The sequence below is a fragment of the Microcebus murinus genome, chromosome 17 (genome assembly GCF_040939455.1).
Source record: "Microcebus murinus isolate Inina chromosome 17, M.murinus_Inina_mat1.0, whole genome shotgun sequence".
Taxonomy (NCBI): Eukaryota; Metazoa; Chordata; class Mammalia; order Primates; family Cheirogaleidae; genus Microcebus; species Microcebus murinus.
Window position 1 is genome coordinate 38,043,067 of NC_134120.1, and position 21,165 is coordinate 38,064,231.

The window sequence follows — 21,165 nt, forward strand, 5'->3', positions numbered from 1 at the left end:
TGGCTCATGCCTGTAGTCCCAGCTACTGGGGAGGCTGAGGCAGCAGGATTGCTTGAGCCCAGGAGTTTGAGGTTGCTGTGAGCTAGGCTGACGCCACGGCACTCACTCTAGCCTGGGCAACAAAGTGAGACTCTGTCTCAAAAAAAAAAAAAAAAAAAAAAAAAAAAAAAATAAAGTGAAGAATGTAATTGAAATGAGCTAACTAAATCTAATTGATTTCAAGCTGGGAAGACTTGCAATGGGAAAATCAGATCCCTTAAAATCTTCTGAGGGACTAACCACGACCTGTGGTAATCAGCTAATTGATCAATGAGAGATATAAACACAGGAGTGGCAAAACGTTCACGATATATTCATATTATTTTTACATACTATGTCTTTACAGTTTAACATCTTACATTTTGCACCAATTTTTATATTCCCTTAAGTTAAACACTGTAAATAACCATTTAGTAGTTAGTACTTTTTACAATTGAATGATGGTTTCAAAAATAATGAAAAATATTTAAATTCAGACACTAAGCATTTCTAAGAAGAACATATGTTTAATATGTGGCGAAAATTAGTTGGAAAATGTCATTCTTACCTAACAGTTGTTGAAGCTGCACCTGTGTCCAGATCAGTAGCTATGAAATCTCCCACTTTGTGATTTACTCCCATACCAGGATTTATGACATATGTCTTCGAACCTGGACGAAACACTGAGCCTTCAATTACATTGTTCACAATCACAGAGATTGCAGTTGCTGTGAGTTTATATTGAGACATAATCGACTGATGAAACTCGGCTTTGTTTCTAACACCAATACTAAGTTGCAGGCTCTTCATAGCTTCATAATCTAAGGGCTAGAAAATAGAGTAAAATAGTTTTACTATAAGAAGAGAAAACATTCTAGATAAAAGAAGAGTCCTTTGAGAATAGTAAAAAAAAAAGTTCTTACATTTCTTTCTTGAATTAAACATAAATACATACAAATATACAGTCTATTCTTACTTTTTTTTATCTTTAATTCAATGTAAATGTGCACAAATAATGAAAAAATCTGATTGTCCTAGATCCATTGTTGAAAAGTTGGAAACCTGTAACATGAGCTCTAATTGTTCACCAAATTAAAATCTTAAAATAATACAGATGGTCAAAAGTGATGTATTTTTTAGTGCAAAGACAACTTATGTTACCTTCAATAATTTCATATTTCTCAGAATGGAAAGTAGCTCTATTTATTACAAGGTATATGTCAAATATATTAGAGGTTCAATCATTTTACTGGTTCTATCCATAAAGAACTATTTAGAAGAAATTTTACTTCTGTAATTGTGACTCTTTGGGTAAGTCAGGTGATAGAACATAATATAAACATAATACAAAGAATCCTTATCTTCTTCAATATATTCTAGAAAAAGTGTATTTCTTATAAAATAATCAAGTAGTGATTTTCATTGTGAAAAATTATGTCAATATTCACAGCACATGAAATCCACAAACAACTATGCCATCATACCCATACATACCAAGTATATTTTTCTAAATTTTCATGAGAGTAATTTAGATAACTATAGAGATTCACACATTAAACTCTACTATTTAGCTAACATTTTGAATCTTAATTCTAATGTTGATTTTATTTGCAGTTCAAAGGATGGCTATAAAATCATATATTCATATATATTATATACATAACATACATGTTTATAATTATAGCAAAGGATTTAATATATGGTGTCCTTTCTGGAAAAAAATCATCATCTCCATTTTACAAATAGATATATTAAGGATAGATAGGCTGAATAATTTTCTGAAGTAATATAATAGCTTGAGGTGAAATACATTAGGATCCAGTTTCCCCAGTATTGAATCCTAGATAGTATCGTGGAAAGAATGTGAACTTTACAAGTAGAGAAAACTAGTTTTGAATGTTGGCTGTACCACTCACTAGTAACGAGAACTTGTGCAGATTATATGCTCTCTGCCTCAATGTCTTTATTTGCAGTATGGGTCCACTATCCCCTAATTAGCAGGGATGCTGTGAGGGGGGTAAACTAAAGCAACTGCACACAGTTTCAAGTTAAATAGAAACTATAGGCATCGTAACACTTTATGAAGACATAGGAGGCAAAAAACCATCATTCGTATATGGACAGAGTTCCTTAGGAATCTGTTTCCCAAGGCTATTCTTAAAGAAATAGTTGAAAAGAGATTACGTTTTACCACGAAGAAAACATATTGCATGCGTCACATATAATCCCTGTACGGCTACCATGGATTTAAAAAAATTGACTCTGTAAGTCTTGTAGCTCAAGGAGAAACTTTCACTATCAGCACCCTAGAAGGCGGAAATTTTTTCTCAGATGAAATTGTAAGTGCAGGTAAGTTCGGTAGACCCTTAACATGTGGAGGACAGAGGCCAACATTGTTGACTTGGACCAAATCTCCAGTGTATCTGTGTTCCTAATAAGCCTTGGTCAGTAGCCAGTGAGATGGGAGTATGATAATTCTACAGTTACAGTAATTTGACTTTATGAAAATTCGTTGGAGGAATAAACACATTTTAATTTACATAATAAATATTCTTGGTGCCTAATACTTGACTTACAATGTTGACATGGGCACATTTTTTTAAGTCCATGTTGAATCTGCTTTAAAAATTATTCTTAAAACATTAACTTTGAGGATTAATCATAAGATTCTTGTTTAAAAATGCTTTCAATTTATATGATCTCTTGGGGAATACTGTATTACTAAAATGTTTCAAGTTAAAGTTGAATGCGTGTTTTCCTGAAATGATATAAGTAGAAAGGCTCTAGATTAAAAAAAACTCTGTCATATATAATTTTAAAACACAGTCATTTTTATTCTTTCACTGATTCAGGTTTTTGAATTGTTAGCATCATTTAATTTTAAGCTTGACATTTTGAACAGAGAGTAAGAAAACAAAATATTTAGGATAATTACACCATACCTTAACAAGCTTTAAAATTCCCATATTTGTTCTTTCATTCATTTCTATTTCAAACCAATTTCCCTCGTTTCCAGAGATAAAGAAAGGCACTCCTATCCAGTTAGCTGAGAACTCCTCATCCAAATCAATTACTGTAAATTCGAGCATGTTTGAATTTAGAGTGTTTTCATCGATAAGTACAGAATCCTGAAACAAAAAGTAAAAAACTTAACACAAACTTTGTGAACGAGAGAAGAACTATGCTAGGTTTAGACTGGCATGTTGATTGTCATTCATTGTTTAGAAAAGATATCTTTGTTTATAATCTCACTTTTCATTGTCTTAATCCATTTATTTCCTATTATAAACAAACATAAGAAAAAGGTGTGTATCTACATTTGGGTTGTATGTCCCTAAATATAACATGTACATCTGTAAAAAGAACTGTTTGTACAAATCTTAGAATGTGATGAATTTAAAGTTATTAATTTCAAGGACAAATACTTACTCGATTCAGTACCAAGCGTGGGATGTTATCATTGACATCAAGGATTTTGATGTTGCATTCACACTCTGCTGACAAGCCGTCTGCCCCACCGTCTCGGTCTGAGCCTCTTACAGCAAGAGAGTACTGGCTGTATTGCTAAAAATACAGATTACAAGCAATATCACCCTTGATCCCAGCAGTCTTCGCTCTTATATAAAGCTCTTTTAAATGTTGACTCAACATTTACTTAAATCTATGATAGAGGTAGGGGTAACACAGAATGTTGAAAATCTACAAATCTCACATGTACAATTCCCAACAACACTTAATCCAGCAGTATTTAAGAGGAGCAATACTTTCTCAAAGGCTTCCTTCCTTATTGATCATAGTATTTGCAGGGGTTAAAAAGTTTATAAAGGGTGAAACAAACCAGAATGATCAATAGGAGACAGATTAAGGTTTACCAAAGATTTATGGTATGAAAAGTCCATACCCTAAATAATCAGCCCCTGACTGTGCAAGAAGAATGAAGAGATGACAAAATGGTTCGTAGTTTTGGGAGGCAGTGGGTTGTGGCAATGGAGTTATCGATGATTTATCTATTCTTGATTCTGTTCAATGGTGCTTACATTTTTAGAAGCTGTTAAAAACTATGGAGGCTTTCCTAGACTTGTGCATAAATGCATACTCATTCAAAATTATGGGTCTAATTTTATGGGATTTATAGTTAGAGACATTTTGAGGTCTCTCCATGGACCCCAGATTAAGAATACCTCCTGCTCCGATGGCTTCCCAATGGCTGCAGAGTTCCTTTGCTTTTGACATTCTTTTTTTTTTTTTTTTTTTTGAGACAGAGTCTCGCTTTTGTTGCCCAGGCTAGAGTGACATCAGCCTAGCTCACAGCAACCTCAATCTTCTGGGCTCAAGCGATCCTTCTGCCTCAGCCTCCCAAGTAGCTGGGACTACAGGCATGCGCCACCATGCCCGGCTAATTTTTTCTATATATATATTAGTTGGCCAATTAATTTCTTTCTATTTATAGTAGAGACGGGGTCTCGCTCAGGCTCAGGCTGGTTTCGAACTCCTGACCTCGAGCAATCCGCCTGCCTCGGCCTCCCAGAGTGCTAGGATTACAGGCGTGAGCCACCGCGCCCGGCCTTGACATTCTTTTCTTACAGCATTTTACCACTAAAATTCTTTTCACATTTAAGAAATCCCATTGGGCTATTCAAGAAAGTTTGAGAGAGAAACAGCTAAATAGTCAATTTCTTCTAATGGTAATTTTCAGACAGGTACAAAGGGAAATTTAGGTAACTTAGGAACTGATAACATTTAGATCATGAAGGAGTGTAAAAATAATCTGATTCATCCTAAACCTAAAAGTCATCAGCAAGGACATTGCCATTTTTAAGCAACTATAATAATTAAAATAAATTTAATTGAGTATTGATTAGAAAATACAGCTTTCTCACTTATACCTCTAATGTACAAACAGGTCAGCTACATTCTATTGAAAGATAATATTTTTAAAAAATAATGAAAAAGTAGATATCTTTAAATTATATCATGGTATTACATGACATGATAGAAATTACATAATTCTGATTCTAATCTGTTAACAATGATTAGTTATTTTCTTATTTGTAAATGAAAAGATTGGTCTGGATGCTATTTAATTTCTACTGTCCCATCATTCTGATCCTGTGATTCATTTCCCAAAATAAATAAATAGGTGGGGTATCAATAAGTGTTATATAGAAAGAAAAAAAAGTTCTCTTTTCAAAGGAGCTTAGGATATGCTGGTTTGAAGAACGATATGTAAGTTTCTTAGTCTTGGAACCTCTACCATGTTCACATGGATTATAACTTCCCAAGATATGAACATAATTGTGACTGTTTCTTATTTCATTACAGAATGTATTTTTTTTTAAATGGAGATTTGCCTTTACCTTATGTATATTTTTATGTACTTTCACAAGATAGTTTTCTTAAATGCAGGCAAGTTTTAATTAATTGATTAAATGAAAAATGTCAATATAAAATGTAATTGAGGGATCTACATTTTTTTTTCATTTTCAAGATATTTCTTATGTCATTACCATGGTGTAAAAAAGTTATATAATTAAAATTGTAAAACATTATTTCCTTTTTCTTTTTCTCTCTTAAGCAAGTACCCTTGCTTTTAGACTAAAAACACACTTAAAGAAAAAGAATTACCTCTCTGTCTAGAAAATTATTCATTGTTCGAATTTCTCCAGTATTTCTGTTGATAATAAACATTGGTGAATCTGAAGGTTCCTGTCGTATGATCTTGAAGGCTATTTTTGAGTTCAAATTATTTGGTTCATCTGCATCAGTGGCATTGAGTCTCATCACCAGTGTATCTAGAAATCAAGGAAAATTGATTGCAAATGGACAATTTACATGTTTTGTTAAAGTACAGTATATCACCTTACAAACAAGGTGTTAGAATTGGTTGGTCCATATAATGTACACTTCACTATCTTCCCTTTCTACTTCTTCAACATATGAATATCTTAGCTCCTTTCTATACCTTTGCCCTAACAGAAAGTTCACTTTTTAGTAGGAACCTAGACATCACTGATAGTTGGAAAACAAAGGAAATGTGTTATTCTGGTTTTCCATTTCTTAGTCTAATATAATTTCTTCTTTTTTTGCTTTTTAGGAGGCTATGACAAAACAAAATGATACTAAGACCAGATCAACTTTTTCCCAATTTTAACACTTTCTAGCTATATGATCTTGGTCTCAGTTTCCACATCTAGAAATAAGGATGGTATTAGTACCATCCTCATTGAGTTCATGTGAGAATTAAATAGCCAATAAAAGAAAATGATATAAAGTTCCTATTGAATAATGCACATTTAATAAATATATATTATTATTTCATTTTGGATGGTTCTTTGTTAAGTACTAGGTAACTAGTAGATCTAAGGAAATGCTCATTTAACTACACACATTTTCCTGTCCCTTATCTTTTTTCGTTAATCTTATAAGTAGTTCTGATGAAGAATACTAGAATATGTAAAAAGCTGCCATTGCTCATTCACAAACTAGAATTCTTTTTTACTCTTTAATTCCATTTCAAACACAATTTTCTTACAAATACCCCAGAGTCTCTGTCTCTCTTCATTTTAGCATCATTTATGTTTTCACTAGGCAATTAGGTAATCATGGGACATTTATATAATTAAATGCAATGCAACTATTAAAAGGAGTGAAGAAATCTACATGTCCTGATATGGAAATATGTTCAAAATATACCTACATAAAAAGTCATGTTGTGGATTAGTATGTAAAAGATGATCCCATATATGCCCCAAACCATGTTATTTATGTTCACATAATTACAGAATGATTGTCTGCTTGCCTCTGAAGAATGGTACTAAGGGGATCAAAAAATGGATTTCCATTCCCTTTTTACTTTCCATATTGCACAGATTTTTTTTTTTTTTTTTTTTTTTTTTGAGACAGAGTCTCGCTTTGTTGCCCGGGCTAGAGTGAGTGCCGTGGCGTCAGCCTAGCTCACAGCAACCTCAAACTCCTGGGCTCGAGTGATCCTTCTGCCTCAGCCTCCCGGGTAGCTGGGACTACAGGCATGCACCACCATGCCCGGCTAATTTTTATATATATATATCAGTTGGCCAATTAATTTGTTTCTATTTATAGTAGAGACGGGGTCTCGCTCAGGCTGGTTTTGAACTCCTGACCTTGAGCAATCCGCCCGCCTCGGCCTCCCAAGAGCTAGGATTACAGGCGTGAGCCACAGCGCCCGGCCTTGCACAGATTTTTGTGAGCATTTTTATAATAGTATTTTTAGAAGTTGAAAGTATAGGTATAGTACCTCAATGAATAAAAGTAAAATGTAAGGACTTTTGGAATTTACAAGAAATTATACCACTTAAAAGTCACTATGGTAAATTGAAGTTTTGTGTGAAAGTGATTTCTATGAGTGACTGTAAAGTTATTGACTTTTTAAAAAGTCAGTATGAACAGAAGCGGGTGGGATTGCCCTTCAGTGCAGTCAGGCTGGCAGTCTAAATTCTCATCCCAATTCCCCTGCCACCATTGTGCAAAGTACTTTTGGAGTGTCCTGTTAGGAATCTCCTACAGAACTAGTGTGTGAGTTACGTGCGAAAATCCTCATGGCTTTGGAGTTGCTCCTTGTGTATGACAGAGCTGAGCAGCTTCCATAGTGGAAAGGAAAAACTTTCTGTTTTGCATCTTCTCTCTAGCTTATTACTTACATTCGTGATGCGTGCCTTGACGTACTTGAGCCTTTAGTTATGTACCTGGCTGTTAAGAGTGATCTGGAAGCCAATATTTTACTTACTTGCATTGGAATTTTCTTCTATTTGTCCTATAAATTCAGACATTGAAAATACTGGAGGATTGTCATTTATATCCAAAACCCTGACTCGGAGCTCTAGAGGCCTCTCTAAATCTTGGCCCAGTGAATTCAGAGCTTGGCAGTAGATCTAGGACAGAAAAGAGAAATAATTATACGGTGAAATGCATATGAACAAGTTAATTTGTTATTGAGGAAGAACACAAATACTATGACTTCATAGAAGGATGTAATGATTGAGATAGATCTTGACAGAGAATTTCAACAGGTGGAACTGGGAACTGCCAGGGTTTTCCATGCAAAGAGATTCATATGAGAAAGGAAATAGAATGATGTAGCATTTGAAATTAGAAAGAGGGGCTTTGGGGGATGGATTTGAGAATGCAGTAAAGGAGAATCACAAGGGGGCTTTAAAGAAATGTAGCATTCTTAAGCTAAGTAGCATGGAGGTTTTGTATTATTATTATTCATATTTGAAGTGTGTATAAGTGTAATGTGTACTATTTTACATATGTGTACTATTTTACATTTGTGTGTTATTTTATATTCATATAAAAATGCATTGTGCTTCAAGAAAAGCTAATAGGCTATCATGATGATTTAAAGTTTGTGGAGGAACATGGTGGGAGGGAAGGCAGGAATATGGCTTTCGAATTGAAGCCTAAGGAATTACAATTTTCTGAAGAATACACACCAGCAGCATGAGTGAAAACTGCAAGTGTAGATCATTATCCAAAGATGTTTTTGTATATGGATTGATGGGTTTTTAATGGAAGAGGTTATACGAGCAAAGTAGGGTTTCTTTACTTGTATATTTTATGTTAAGTATTAAGAAATGTTGACCAGGATTATAGATGGAAATGGAAGCAGCCAATGGAACAAGCTGAAGGGAGATTAAAAAACAGAGTTGGTGGGATAAGGTTCTTGAAGAAATAGGTAATCATGGGACAATGGAAATGTCTTGGAGTAAGTTGTAAGGGAAAAGCAGAAAATTGGTCCTGCTTTTGGATTTAATGAAGAACATTTCTGAGCTGGAGGAGGGAGAATTAACTGTGGGAGTTTGTGATGGATGGCCTCAGCCTTTTGGGCGAAGTTGGTCATGAGGCCAAATGTTTAAAGGGACAGTGAGGTTGAGGGTTTGAAGAGAAAGGAAACATAAGCTATGTGACAGCTCCTGTAAAGGGTGGAATGGGAGTCAGTTAAGGCTGAATGAATTCCCAAGGCACATTCAGAGAGCTCAGGTGAGCCTGAGCAATGCGAATTTACAATAAAGTTGTTTGATTAGAAAAGAGTCCCCCAGTAGCTCCAGAATGGTTACTTAGCATTGGAGTTAAAAAGAACTGTCATTTTTTTTTTCTTTTTTGAGACAGAGTCTCACTCTGTTGCCTGGGCTAGAGTGCCATGGCTTCAGCCTAGCTCACAGCAATCTCAAACTCCTGGGCTCAAGCAATCCTTCTGCCTCAGCCTCCCGAGTAGCTGGGACTACAGGCACATACCACCATGCCGGGCTAATTTTTTATATATATATATTTTAGCCATCCAATTAACTTCTTTCTATTTTTTGGTAGTTTGCCAAGGAGGACAGATTAGAGGTTAACATTTTTGCTGGCACTTAAGTGGAATACTTCTTTGTCTCTTAATCTCCTCTGCATTTGTTTTGGGTCATGGCATGCTCATGAATTAAGAAATAACCAAAAGTGCCTTATATTGTGACTCTTGAAATCAAATGAAGTATGATCTGAGGTTAGGATTTCAAGAATAATTTAGGGTTGAATTTATATATTGACATGAAGCACACTTACAATGAAATAAGGGGTGACCTCCCGATCCACTACGGATGTTATATTAATTTCACCAGTTTTTGAATTAACAACGAAGATTCCGTAGGGTGGTTGATCGATTCCTACTCCAGAGATGCGGTATGTAACTTTCTGGTTTGCAGCACAATCTGAGTGAATCTGCAAAAAGAACACAGGTGCAAATATTATAGGGAACACATAAAGAGATCTCTGTTTGATAATATGACAGCTTTCTTGAGAATTGTTGCCTGTGATGACCCTGCTATCATTTGAAAAAGGTTGAAATAGAGAATTATTTTTTTCCAGATAAGTGTAATAATTACAGCTCTAGTATTTTCCATGGTTACTGACAACATAATTTAAAAAATTCAATTTCTATTTTTATCAATATCTATTTTTATCACACAAGTAAAATGTAAAATATCACTGTACTATATCTAGATCTATGCAGTCATTGTTCATGCATCCATTCATTCAACAGTTATAATTTGATCTTGTATTATTTTCAGACTCCGTGAAAGCACTGGGGCTAGAATAGGGAACACCTTGCCTTCTAGGGAGTTTATCAATGTCATTGCACAGGTTTGATCTTCACATTAAAAATTTTTTAAGAAATGTGAAGTTTTGGAAGCCAGTTTTAAGTAGATTTATGTAGGTGATAAGAGTTATCTGATGCTGTGTAGAAGCTCTTCATTCTGAAAAAGGTGAGAATGAATTAGTAGAAAAGAAAGGAGACCACCCAAATAAATGGATATAGAAACCATACCTTTTTTTATGAAATAAAATATGGTATGACTGCAAGCAAATCTTACTGGGGAGTCTCTGTGAGAATCTGGGTGACTGTGTGTATAGCTGTGTATGTATATATCTGTACGTGTGTGGATTTGTGTGCGGATGTATTTCTGAATGTGTGTATGTGTGTGTGTTTAAAGGAAAATAAGGGAAAAGGAAAGGAAAAAGAGTATGACAGAGGGCACATTGTGAATGTTAATAAACAAGCAAAAAATTAGGAATTCAATTCTAATAGATTGTGAGGCAAAGGGGGCACATGTTGAAATAGTTCATCCGAATGAGAGCTAAATTCATTATTTAAATAACTACATATTTTTTTCATGCAGAGTTTGGGACATGATAAAAGCACATGTGTTTTGATCTCATCAGTGAGGTGAGTCAGTAACTGTTTGTCTGAGTGCCTATATTGCTGAATTTATCCTTCTAGGAGCTTCGATTTTCGTCATCTGAGTGACTGTAGTTCTGTTTTGTTCCATAACTTCTCAGTGAGATATGTTCATAAAATATTTAAAAGAGAACTTTAGCCCTATCCATTCTGATTTTCAATTTTACGCTTTGGAGTTGATTCTTACTTTGGCGATTGGGTTCCTCTTTGAGTTGTCTTCACCCTCACGACAGGCGGCAGCGAACTTGATCCATTCACGCTTTTGCCTCCTGATCGAGTGCCACTTCACGGTGCCATTCTTTGCATTATAATCTCTTACCTTGAATGAGTAGAATAAAGTAATAATATCTATTAGCTTTGTTCACAATGCATACTCCACCAAGATTTTCGGAAGAAGGAGTACTTGGAATGTCAGAAAGAGAAGATGTTTAATGGAAAAATTGGTAATTGGTAATTGATTTTAGCATTACATTAACATTAACATTACATTAACTTTACTTGAAAGAATGAATTTCTTTTTGGAAACTATATCATTCCTCCCAACCGTTTTCTTTTTAAAAAAAATTTTTTGAAAAACAAGGATTTGCTATGTATTACCTGGATTCGGAATTCAGTGTTAACTTCTACCACCACCTACAAAAAAATGAGATGATCACAATAGTTAATTTTTAACTGAATGCTGTAAAATTCATGATATCCAATCATTTCAAAAATTTCAAACAAAAGTCTTGTGAGCCATTAGAATTATTTTATTGGTCTGGATAGCAGGTGGATCTTATTTACCCTTAGGTTTCTGATGATGATGCTAAGAATTTTTGTTTTTACTTTTCAATTTTGCTCTTCTTTTTAACCTTTTCTGTTTTCTTTTTTACCTTTTCTGTTTTCTTTTTTAGCTTATGCAGATACTTGGAGTCACTTGGGTTGGATATTTAAGCTAGAACCCAGAAGGAATGAGGTTGGAAAACTCAGGCTCTCTTAGTAAACCTTGTGTCAGAAGAGCTGGAGAGATTTTGATGCTGTTCAGTGACAATTGACAATAAGTTATAATATCAAGACATTCAACTATAGTTTCATGATCTGACTGGCCACAGGCAGAAATAGAAAAAAGTTTGAAGTGAAGAAAAGATATGAAGTATAAAGATATCTAGAAATCTTCAGAATTTTTGCTCCTTCATATTCCAATTCTAGATGGAAGATTTTCTTGTATTCGTGAAAATTTTATGGTAATTTTTTCAACTGCTTTGAAATATGAGAACTAAAATTTCTAAAAGAAAAACAATTTTCTTTATGTAAAAATGAACTCATATTTGATGTTTTATAGTTAGCAATAAAAAAATACATGATGTAAATGTATCCTTCTATAGTAAGAAGAGGAAAATACAGAAGTGTAGGAAAAAGTTGCTGGGTATGCAACTTCCTTAATTTTTTTCTCCTGCATTAAACAATTTCCCTATCAAACAAGTATGCCAATCAAGTAGAGCTCAGCCTAGTTACAGCTCTGGCTTTGGTCTTTACACATGATTTTTAGTGCAAAATCAAGATAATTTAAATTATTTTCTCTAAAGACCACAGGCATTTCTAAGAACACAGACATTTATATATTGAATTTAATGTATCATATAATTGTTTAAGATGTCATAAAATATCTAAAAAATGAGGTGCAGATTTGAAGACTAGTTTGCATTTATTGAATTTTAAATTGCACTTAGAACCAAAAATGGTATAAACCCTTAGAACTTAAAAATGGTATAAACCCTTAGTTTTTATTTCTCCCTCAGTAAGAAATTTTCAACTTCTAATTGAAGTTTTTCAGAATTACAAAGTATGAAAAACATTATCACAATTAGACTTTTTCTGTATCACTGATATAAGAAAATAATAGTTTGCATTTAAAAATACTAATAACAGTAATTAAAAAATATAGCAAATTTCTTTTTATAGTTGATTTCAATTTCACCATTAAAGGAAATATAAAATTTTAGTTTCCAAGTACATAGCTTAAAACAATCATAATTGATAATTTAAAAAATATGTATTTATGATTAATATGAGTAGTATAAAAAGATGTTTTTATATTATAGTAATTAAATACTTATGATATATATTTAATATTCATCATTATGATTATCACTCTTACAATGTATCGAATGATAATTAGGTACTAGGCAATGTCTTTAGAGAAATTCATGCATTTAATCTTCACAATAAATATATATGGTCACCACTATTACTATCTCCATTTTACAGATAAGGAAAGTGAAGCTTAGATATTAACTTATGGCTAAATATAATCCAATAATTCAGCATAAATTTGTGCTTGAATTGTGGGTTTTACAATAAAGTAAATTACTAAGTAAAACATACTACAAAGAATTGACATTATAACTCTGAGAACTCAAAAAATTCAGATTTTAATCTAATCTTGTATAATCCTCCTGACTAGTAATTTTTATGTACAATGGTATTAATACAGTACAAAGTGAAAAAAAAAAAGGAAATAGCCCAAATAGTTAGGACCTGAAACTGAAATGTTATCTGTAGAGTCCATCTTGGGTGCAGAACGGAAATATTAATGCAAATGCATAATTCCTGCTGCCTGCGAATTTATGAGCACTTTTGCCTCTCATTTATGAGTGTGGCCTGGGGAGATGAGGATACTTTGTCTGTTTGGAAATCATTTCTTCATAGCTACAGAATTGTGTATGCATCTGTTGTCTGTTGTTGCACTTCCCTTACTGCGGGTGAAGTGTCAGCGCCTGCTGTTTGTTTTGGATAACTACACCAGATGACTAAGAAATCTTTCCAACTTTATGAAGCTGGGTCATTCTTTTTCCCATGAGAGGCAACTTAGGCAGAAGACCAAGTAGGTTTCACCATAGTGTCAGACTCTCAGTTGGATTGGTAATTAAGAAACTGCCAAGTCTGCTTAAAAATTTGGTGGGTTGACCTAAGCTAATTTTCTTTTGCTCAGAGTCTAGAATAAACTCTGAAACGAAAGCACTCTTAGCCTTTCAAAGGCAAAAATAGTGAAATAAAAAGGACACTTGATAGAGCCAGAAAACCTTCAATGTATTTTCTAAATTCTCTGAGCTTTAAGTTTTCTCATTTGTAAAATGATGGGAATAGACTTAATTATATAGGTAACTTTCCAGTTCTAACACCAAATCCCTGTGTTGAAGTATTTTGGTCATGGGAAAGGCATGATAAGATTTTAGGGTTTTTTTTTTTTTTTCTGTATGGATCAATCAGAATTTATTAACTTTTTAGCTTTTAAAAATTACCCTAAGGTGGCTCCGTGGTGCAATGGATAGCGCATTGGATTTCTAGAGGTGGGAGGCATTCAAAAATTACCCTGACAGTTGGTGGGAGAGGTGGGAGGGGGAGGTGATTACTGGCTGTGGGTAGTGGAGGGTCTTACTAGAGGTGAGGGGAAGTAAAGGAGCAGAGGAGTGGGAACAGACAGGAAGGATGGAGAAGGGATACTACACGGATAGGATCGGCAGGCTTGAGAGCAGATGGGATGGGGGAGTCAAGAGAGGAAAGAATTTCAGGGGATGGCAGTTTTAAACTGTGGGACTGGGAACGGGGCAATAACAAAATTTAGCAGATTGGAACACAGTGAGTTTGAGATACCAGAGAAATGCCCAGGTAAGGACGATCAGCACTTTGAAATATGCATTGGCACTTTGAGCAAAAGTTCAAGTTGGATATGCAGATTTGAGACACTCCTGCTCAGGCAGGATAGTTCAGGCGTCCTCAGACTATGGCCGTTTGTTTTTTTACTTCAAAATAAGATATGTGTCTGAGGGACACTGAACTGGTCCCCTGTTTAAAAAGTTTGAGGACCCCTGGTTGAAATTATGGGAGAATTTGAAATTCCTAAGGTAGAGGATACAGCGAAGAAACAGACTATGGCTGAGGATAAAATTAGGGGGATGCTTACATTTGTATGCGTAAGAACAAAGACAAAAATAAGAAACAAAGAAAAATGGAGAGAAGGATTGGCCAAAGAAACAGTAGGAAAATATAATGCTTTATAATGGATGTCAGAAGAAGGGGAAATGGAAAAACAGGTGGGGTTGAAAGAGTGTCAGAGGATATAGAAAAAAAGTTGAGCAGAGTGAATCCTGAGGTTTTGACTGACCTTCGAGTGCATATTTTCTGTTAGCTGTAACAATTACTTGTCTGGCATAAAGGGATTAAGGAGTAAGATGGAGGAGGAAGACCATAAAGATGGTTACTTTTTCAAGAAATTTGTTTATTTAAAAAAAAAAAAAAACAGAAAGACAAGATAGTAGAATTAGATATAGCATCCAATGACATTTTAGTGAGGAGAGGGATACTTGTGGATTTTTGACAGTTAAGAGGAGAGTACAAGATTTTTATTTAAAAGAAGAGAGATGCAGAAAGAAGATACACAGGAGGGAATAGCAATAAGGAAGAGAGGAAGGCTGGAGATTAACATCAACCAACTAGGAAAGGGAAATTGAAGGACGTTGTCCTAAATGACCTAGACCTTGTCCCTGATCTAAGGGTGAGGTTATTTTCTGGCACTTAGGGAGTAGTTGGATTCAGAAATAAATCTGGAAGGTGTGCCGTGAAGACCGTGATGAAGATTCACTTGGAAATGAACACAGGGATTGTCAAACTGGCTGAGCATATCTCAGCTCTCTTGCCCAGTGGATGTGGGTGTTAGGGGAAAGTCACTAAACCATGCCTCAGTTTCCTCATCTGTAAAAGCCCCTTCTAATCCTAAAATTCTATGAAAGCAGTAATAATTCATCTAAAGTGCATCCTTGCTGAGTCTTCCCTTCCTCTCTGTTTTAGGAACCAATTCATTTTTTAAAAAAGCCATAGGGTGCAAAATTGCATGCAACTTTTAATGATTCCCTAATTACAATCAGTTTCAGTGTTTTTTAATACTGAAATTTAGACTTCGCATATTATAAAAATGAGAATAGTAAGTAAGTTTTATCAGAAAAATCTCTTGCAGTTAATAATAGTGAGATGCTCTTCCACAGTCACTTGGTAGTTTTTGTTCAGCATTAAATTGTAATGTATTTGTTAACTGTTATATATATCACAAGGATGAACTTGAAACCAAACCAAAATATAATAATTTACTTCTTTTTAAAAACCTCCTCTCTTGTCTTTCCTTTGCACTGTTCTGACAAAAGGTATCAATCTGGGGTTGGCAACACTTCAATGGGTTGACTTCTCTTCTTTATTCATTAGTCTATTTATTTATTTGACAAGTACATACTGAATGAGTATAATGTGGGTCCACGGCTAGAATAGGACTTTTAAAGGGCTGAAGTCCTAAAAATATTATAGTAAGTTTCAGATGAAATGCAAAGTAAATGTAATACTATACCATAAAAATATTAGGGAACTCCAACATACATGATTATTTCTATGTTTGATACTTTGATAATTTGTTGGAGTGTGTGGAGCAAGAGAAACAAACTATCCAAAAATTTCCTTCTGGTACTTCTGCTGTGAGTGATTAGAGGCCTATTGTGCAATTGTGCACTGGAGCAAGGCAGTATGAGGGATACAGAGGTGAATCTGCCACAGAATCTGCCTTCAAATAACTTACAGTCAAGTAGTTTTATGAGCAATAGGCAGCCATTAATTTGTGGAGATATGGTTTCTCATTAGACAAGCGTCAAAGACTGCACTCTATTCTCATAGGCCAAGTAAGAGCAGGAGTTAGCAGCCCATGACATTAAAAAAAAATTGGCCTGATTAAGTCCATTAAAAGAATTTGCATGCCAAGCATAACCAGCAAGGGTGGCATGACCCAGCACTCTGCAAGGGTGTTCCCTCAATGGAAGGAGACTAATAAGCCTAATTGCAAAGCCAAGCAGAGCAAGCTTCCTGCTGATGCATTTGGCAACTTCTGTGAGGACACAGGGATAATCAGCAAAAATGCCTTTGATGAATGTATATAGTGGAGAAAAATTATCAGGAACGACGTACTCTGGCTATAGATTAAGAGTGTCATTTTTCTAGATTCATGAGCATTGTTAAATAGGTGAATCTTGTCCCGTAAGGCCAGGCCTTCAGATTTAAGACAGCGCTTTATGTTTCCCTATTGCCTAAAACAGGGATGGCAAAACGCGTTTACTCTGTGGCAACTCAAACCAATCGAGCGATGACAAATTTATACTCTTTATTTTTGTAAAGGTGAAAGAAGACGTTGATCCTAAATCTGGAGTGAAATAATGAATAATACGGCTTTGACAAACACTGTATAAATGGAAATGACTATGCTTACATCCAATTTGTTAGTTTCATTGAACAGGTGAATAGACACACTCCTTCCATTTTCTATAAAATATTTTACTGAAATAATCACTATAATATGTACACAAGAAAGCATAAAGAGTCTTCTCTTTGCTTGTCTTCTATTGGCCTGTAGTGGTTTGCTAGTGCTGCTCTTGCTTTAGGCATCAGTGAACACAATGATGGGAAGCTAAGATGTCCGGTTCAAATAAGTTCATGAACTACGGAATCAAATGTGTATTATTTTCTGTGTATTTTATTATTTTCTGTGTATTTTCAGCCTGAGTGCTGAGAAGTACTCTGAAAAACACCTGCTCACATCCTAAAGAATTTCAGCTAAGTTCAAATTGTGGAGTTAGTATATCAGGTGGTCAGATGGTTTTTTTTAAATGAAATATTAACTCGTAGAAAGAGGGGAAGGTCGGTTAGTATGATAAACTGAGGACATCACATCATTTGTGGTAATTGATAAAAATAGTTTTCTCTGCCCTTTGAGCTTGAGCTGCAGAAGTTTGCCTTTATAGAAAAAGACATCTTCAGATTTGTATTGATTTGAATTTGATTAATTGAACCTGGTAGAGTTGCAAGTAATTTTCAGAAATCATTAAATCCATAGAAATTCCTCTGGCTCTCTTTTTGTTTCTTTGCTGTAACCATGCTGTACTTTTTACCTTTGTCCCAACCGTCCATACAGATTTCTTATATTTGGTGCCCAGGTAATACTATTTTCTGGCCTACAGAAAGTATTTTCCAACTCCTCCCTTCACTCCATACATTGATTATAGAGAAGAAGAAAAACAAGAAAAGAAAAACAAATGCAGAGTTAACGAAATGTATTTGGCTTGCAGTGTGTTATAGCAAGTGCAAGGTCTTGTCTGTCCAGGAGACTTGTCTGGGTAATGGAGTAGCCATGGAGCAATCCGGGTCACTATAAGAGCAGCTCCTCCACCTTTGTTCTCTCTGATTTAATTCACTCATTCGAACAAGATCTAAAACCTTTACCTATATTAAGCAGATCACACAATAGGCTCATAAACAGAGAGTTTCCGGGCTCTCAAACAAATTTGTTTTAAAGTTACTATCAGCTTAAATCTTGTAAAGGTCTTAACAGTCGTACAAATGTGCTTCCTAACATGATTGGCATTTATTGATTTGGAGCAGAGATGAACATAAAGAATTTATATAGATTTTTTTTTCTTTTTTTGGTAAAAGCAAGATTTTATAGTGAGACTAGCAGAAAGGTAATTAGAAGAGTTTGCCTGTAGTGATGGTTGTTTTTGGAGGAACAAAAAGTATTTTAAAGCAAAAAAAACCAAAAAAACCCCCAAAAACCAGATTAGCTAACTCCAAAGGACAATTATCAAAATCACCTGGTAATATTTGTAGGTAAATTATGATTTCCAAACATTAGAAAGTGAAGTGTTTTACCAAAAAAAGTTATGATGTCATGTGAAAATGAAACATTTTAATTCATTATAGTGTAAGTTCTTTGAGAAATAATTTTCATAAGGCAGATGAGAAAATTGTGATGGATTCCAATATAAAATATGGTGGCCTCCCCCTCCCCTGCCCAAGGAAACCAACTCCAAAACCAATCAAATAACTATCCAGGCTCAGAAAATAAAATACAAGTGACCAGAAACCTCACTCCAGAGAAAGTTCAATAAAGATATATGATTTTGATAAGGATAAATTTTAATGAAGAATGACTAAATAAGAAGTGGCTAGTTAAAATTTTACTAGATGTAATTAATCAGAAGTAATCATATAAATCAAAATATAAAGCACATCTTATAGATTCCATGAAAGTTAGTACATAAGTGTGTGAACAAATAAATCCATTGAAATTATAATGGGCCTTAATGGATCACATTTATATAAAATTAAGAATAAAAGTATTAGATTATTGGCAATACACAAATGCTCCTATGTTCAAATGATATACGGTGTAATGTTCATTGATCCCTCCTACCTACTAAGTTATGATATCTACTGATCCTAAAAATCCATTAAAAATCCATGGAACAAGGCTAATGTTTGAAGAACAACTTGGCACTAAAGCCACCAGCTTATGGATGCTCATCTTTAAATAAACCCACTGATTATGATCCATCCTCATTAATAAACTGAATTCAAACTGTCCAACATTCCTTCAATCAAAGATCTGACTTGTTATTCTACCAACCCAACATTCCAGCTCAAAAATTAAGCAAGTAGAAACACATGTGAACCACAGCGCTGCATCTTGCCAAGCTAGAGGGCAATTTATCTGGCACCTGCCTTTTCCAGCTTACACTAACCTTACTGTGAGAGAAATTGTGATTTTCAAATTTTCACCGAAAGTGAAATTGACGTACTATGGTAGTGTTGCACTTAGCGTTATCTCTACAAAGAGAAAACTAATAACATGTAAGAGGAACAATGAGAAAGCATTTCATTACATGTGTCTGACCATCAAATGTAGAACTTTTATATCACAGTCATTACTGACATTCCAGTAGTAAGAACAAGTATAGTAATAATTATACTGGCTCTTTAATTACAGCCATTCCTTCACCTCATATGTCATTTATAAACCTCCTTTACTGCCATTTTTTGAAACTAAAAGTGTTGTTTTAAATAAAATTATAGCTAAACAGTGCGGGGCTTCCCATAGTTGTAGTTTAGGTGCTAACTACACAGAACTGCATAGTGAGGTCAGTTACGAACTGCTATGATTTTAATTCATATGGATACTATTTTTTTTTTTTGTTTTAAAAATTATAGTGACTCGCCCAACAAAGATATCAAAAGAACGGAAAAATATTTAGGTTAAAAAAGAAGACACACCTGTGATTATTTAGTTCACAAGCCCACCTGCAAATGAGAATTGGAACAACAAAGTGCTACTAAGTAGTGATGTGAATTTCCTAAATTCAGTGTTTTCCCGGCATGACTTAGCAATGACTTAAATGTCAGAGATGTGATATGATGAGTTGACACTGATGCATTAATATGATTGAGTCTTCAATTAAAGAGAGAAACACTATTTAAAAATCTAGTTCATAAAATCACCTTGTCATTAACATAAACTTTTAATGGGTTTAGGTTAGAAATAACACCAGCTAACATTTTCCAAAAAGTCCTCACTTGTTTACAATGACGATGATCATGAAGGATTTTTAACAGAATCCACTTACCAGAAAGATGAACAACACAGCAGCTGTTCTGAAGAAGCTCCAGTCCATCGCTGCTGGGTTCTCTTACATCCAAGACCAAGGGAGTTTTGTTTGTTCTTCTCTGTTCTTTTTCTTTTCCCCCACTCAGCTGGTGTCTGATTAAAATAATTTCTCAGTAGATGTTCTTACATGCAGGCTTTGAGGTGTTTCTGCCTTTCTCTGGGAGAAGGACTGAAGGTACGTATAACCAGTCTGTATCCCCACCCTAAAAACTTGGGCTGGTCTCACTCAAATGCTTGACAAGATCATCATTGCTCCCAGGTAAAAGCTCAGGGACACACCCTTCTTCTCGCTGAAAAGCAACTCTCCATCGGGCAAGGAAGATTCACTCCTTTACTGAAGGTTTTCGGTGGCAGGCACTTAAAGTTACTCAAAATATGGAAGGTTATACATTGGATAGAGGCTTCTCACCCTATGCTTTATTTGCAGGTTGTTTTGTTTCTTCCCACATTAAAAAGGCAAGTATAGTTCGGGTGCTGATATTATTCAAAGGATTATCAGCCCATGTTCGTAGCCAAACCCTCGGGTCACAGTGGAAAATTATAAACTTTCCATTTCAGTAGATGTTAGGAAAGATTCAGTTATTTTCAGTTGTTAAGAGAAAGAAAATTTGCTAATGTTGATAGTGAGGATTTTTTTTAAGTATTATTAATCCAAACAAGTAAAACTATGATACTTACAATTATTAGATACTCTCCGTAAGTCACACTTCCCTTTAAGTGACCAGCCCAAGTCCAGGAAATCCTTTTTCTTTCTAAATGAATATTTTCTCTCCCTAATTATTGTTCTCTCTTTAAGATTCTTTTCTTTTTTTAGTGAAAGAAAATACAATTTAAAATATTACCGAGCTTGATTAAAAGTAAACAATGAGAACCACCAATTAAAATC

The 21,165-nt window shown here is 34.6% G+C and overlaps 1 protein-coding gene across 1 annotated transcript in view; it reads right to left on the reverse strand.

The window, feature by feature from the left end:
• Positions 1-20,485, reverse strand: part of DSG1 (desmoglein 1) — a 33,969-nt gene extending 13,484 nt beyond the window's left edge. Inside the window, exons 1-9 of the mRNA XM_012782557.2 lie at positions 20,239-20,485; positions 11,369-11,404; positions 10,959-11,090; positions 9,598-9,753; positions 7,781-7,925; positions 5,644-5,810; positions 3,448-3,582; positions 2,961-3,146; positions 587-846 (exon numbers count right to left, since the gene is read on the reverse strand). Coding sequence (XP_012638011.1) covers positions 587-846; positions 2,961-3,146; positions 3,448-3,582; positions 5,644-5,810; positions 7,781-7,925; positions 9,598-9,753; positions 10,959-11,090; positions 11,369-11,404; positions 20,239-20,286 — 1,265 coding nt within the window. The 5' untranslated portion in view covers positions 20,287-20,485. The remainder of the gene's footprint in view (positions 1-586; positions 847-2,960; positions 3,147-3,447; positions 3,583-5,643; positions 5,811-7,780; positions 7,926-9,597; positions 9,754-10,958; positions 11,091-11,368; positions 11,405-20,238) is intronic.
• Positions 20,486-21,165: the final 680 nt, after the last annotated feature.